At 41.6% G+C, this 1,938-nt stretch overlaps 1 protein-coding gene across 1 annotated transcript; it reads right to left on the reverse strand.

The window, feature by feature from the left end:
- Positions 1 to 550: 550 nt before the first annotated feature.
- On the reverse strand, positions 551 to 1,210 carry LOC131069976 (ethylene-responsive transcription factor 1A-like). The gene has a single exon (XM_058005522.2). The coding sequence runs from the start codon at positions 1,208 to 1,210 to the stop codon at positions 551 to 553; it is 660 nt and encodes a 219-aa protein (XP_057861505.1).
- Positions 1,211 to 1,938: the final 728 nt, after the last annotated feature.

The following is a 1,938-nucleotide window of genomic DNA, read 5'->3' on the forward strand; positions in this document are numbered from 1 at the left end:
AACTTGTTCAGGCCGCTATAGCAGTCTTCTACAACAATAATTATCCTTTTCTACAACAGCTCCTTCAAACAACAGTGATCAGCAAACCTAGCTCTGATACCAGTTATCAGAAATAGAATGATAATAACAAGTATCATGTATAAAACAAGTAATATAAGACAGAAAATAAGACACAGCGTATGCTACAGCATACAATACAGATTTTATTAATGTGTTACAACATTACAATTGCCTCTGTATTTATAACTACAAAGAGGCTATTTACATTGCTATCTTGCAGTATACGGCAGCTGTGAAGGTAAGTCAACAATAATATCAGATAAACATCTGGTGGATGATCGGTTGAGCAGTCGGCAAGGAGGGAATGTTGATTTCTGATAAGGATAAATGAGATAGTAGATAAGATTGTAGGCGCCGAAAAGAGGGCTGTGTTGTATGTCGGTCTCAGCTAGTCGACAATTTGAACGAGGCGGTGATTAAGTTTGATTTGAATTGGTAAGAAGAGGCTGTTCAAAAGGAGGATGAAAGAAATGCAAGCGTTTGTCACATTTTACGCTCCGATCGTCCAATCCGCACTTGTCATACTAGAGCACTGGGACCTTCTGAACTGAGAAAGACAATGCTCCTTCAATTCAGTGCCGCCCGCTGACACCTCCTTTCTCCTCCTCTTCGTCAACTTTTCGGGAACTGCCTGATAATCTTCAGTGGCCGTGTGGTCGAGGAGGGGAAAGTTGAGCAGCGCTTTGGATCCCCGAATTCTGAAAGCAGCGCGGTCATATGCGAGGGCTGCGGCCTCCGCTGTGGTGAAGGTGCCCAGCCATACTCTGGCTCCTTTCTTAGCAGGATCTCGTATTTCTGCTGCAAATTTCCCCCACGGCCGCTGCCTCACTCCCCTATAGTGCGGCGTCAGCCTCCTCTCTAAAGCAGCTGCCTTTTCTTTGCATGGTGATGTTGTTTCCCATGCAGGAAAATCTTGTTGTTGCGTACGTACGTTATTACTAGCTGGCGGAGGAACCGACGTGACAGGAGATGGAAACCTCTCTTCGTCTAATGAATTCTCCTCCTTCACTCCAAGCATGGAGCTGTATATTATTTCATTCCAATTATAGGTACTGGCTGTCTCTGAACCAAAATTTGAATGGAAATCAGGAAATGAGAAAGTATCCTGAGAGTCCCCTAGCAAATGCTCGCGAATGCTGTCAACGTCCATGCTGCTCAATAACCGTTCTAATTGCTTTTGGTTTTCTCGTTTTACGATTTCCAAAACAAAGATTGTTCCAGTGCTAATTTATAACCTTTCAATTTTCTAAATTAAGGCATTTGGCCTCCCATCCCTATTCAAAACTCCAATCTGGTCAAAATGCAAGTTTCGATGGCAGCTTGACTGGAATTGTTTGCATTATCGGTGATTGTCCAAATACATTTTAAACGTGGCAAAGTAGCTTTCTATATGGAATACGCCATCTTTAAAAAATTCTCAAGTACTCATTTATTCATTTATTGCTTGGTCTTTGGGCAGCGGTTAGTGCGGTTGATGAAGGCATCATGCACGTTTTTGTCCCCTTCGCCCACGTCGACTGTTTCTTCATTATCTTTGGAGACAACTTTGTTGAATATTGATAGCATACACAGCATTAAATATTCTGGTTTTAAAAGGAAATGGACAGATTCAATGTTCTACGCTTCAGAAAGCCATCTTCATGGCTTTTTGTTTTATTTGATCTCAAACTATCTCTTCGAGCTACGTCTCAAAAGCATTCAGTCAGATATGGCAAAACAAAAAAATGATTTTGATATTTAAAGTGGAGCCTTTGATGCCACCTGAGAGACGTGAAATTCTGGAGGACTGTTCAATGGAAGTCTCCATCGTAGGATCACCCCCTGAATTTATGATCATAAATGGCCACATGTAAATAATCTTATTCTATCTCTAAATGC

This window comes from Cryptomeria japonica, chromosome 6 (assembly GCF_030272615.1).
Source record: "Cryptomeria japonica chromosome 6, Sugi_1.0, whole genome shotgun sequence".
Lineage (NCBI taxonomy): Eukaryota > Viridiplantae > Streptophyta > Pinopsida > Cupressales > Cupressaceae > Cryptomeria > Cryptomeria japonica.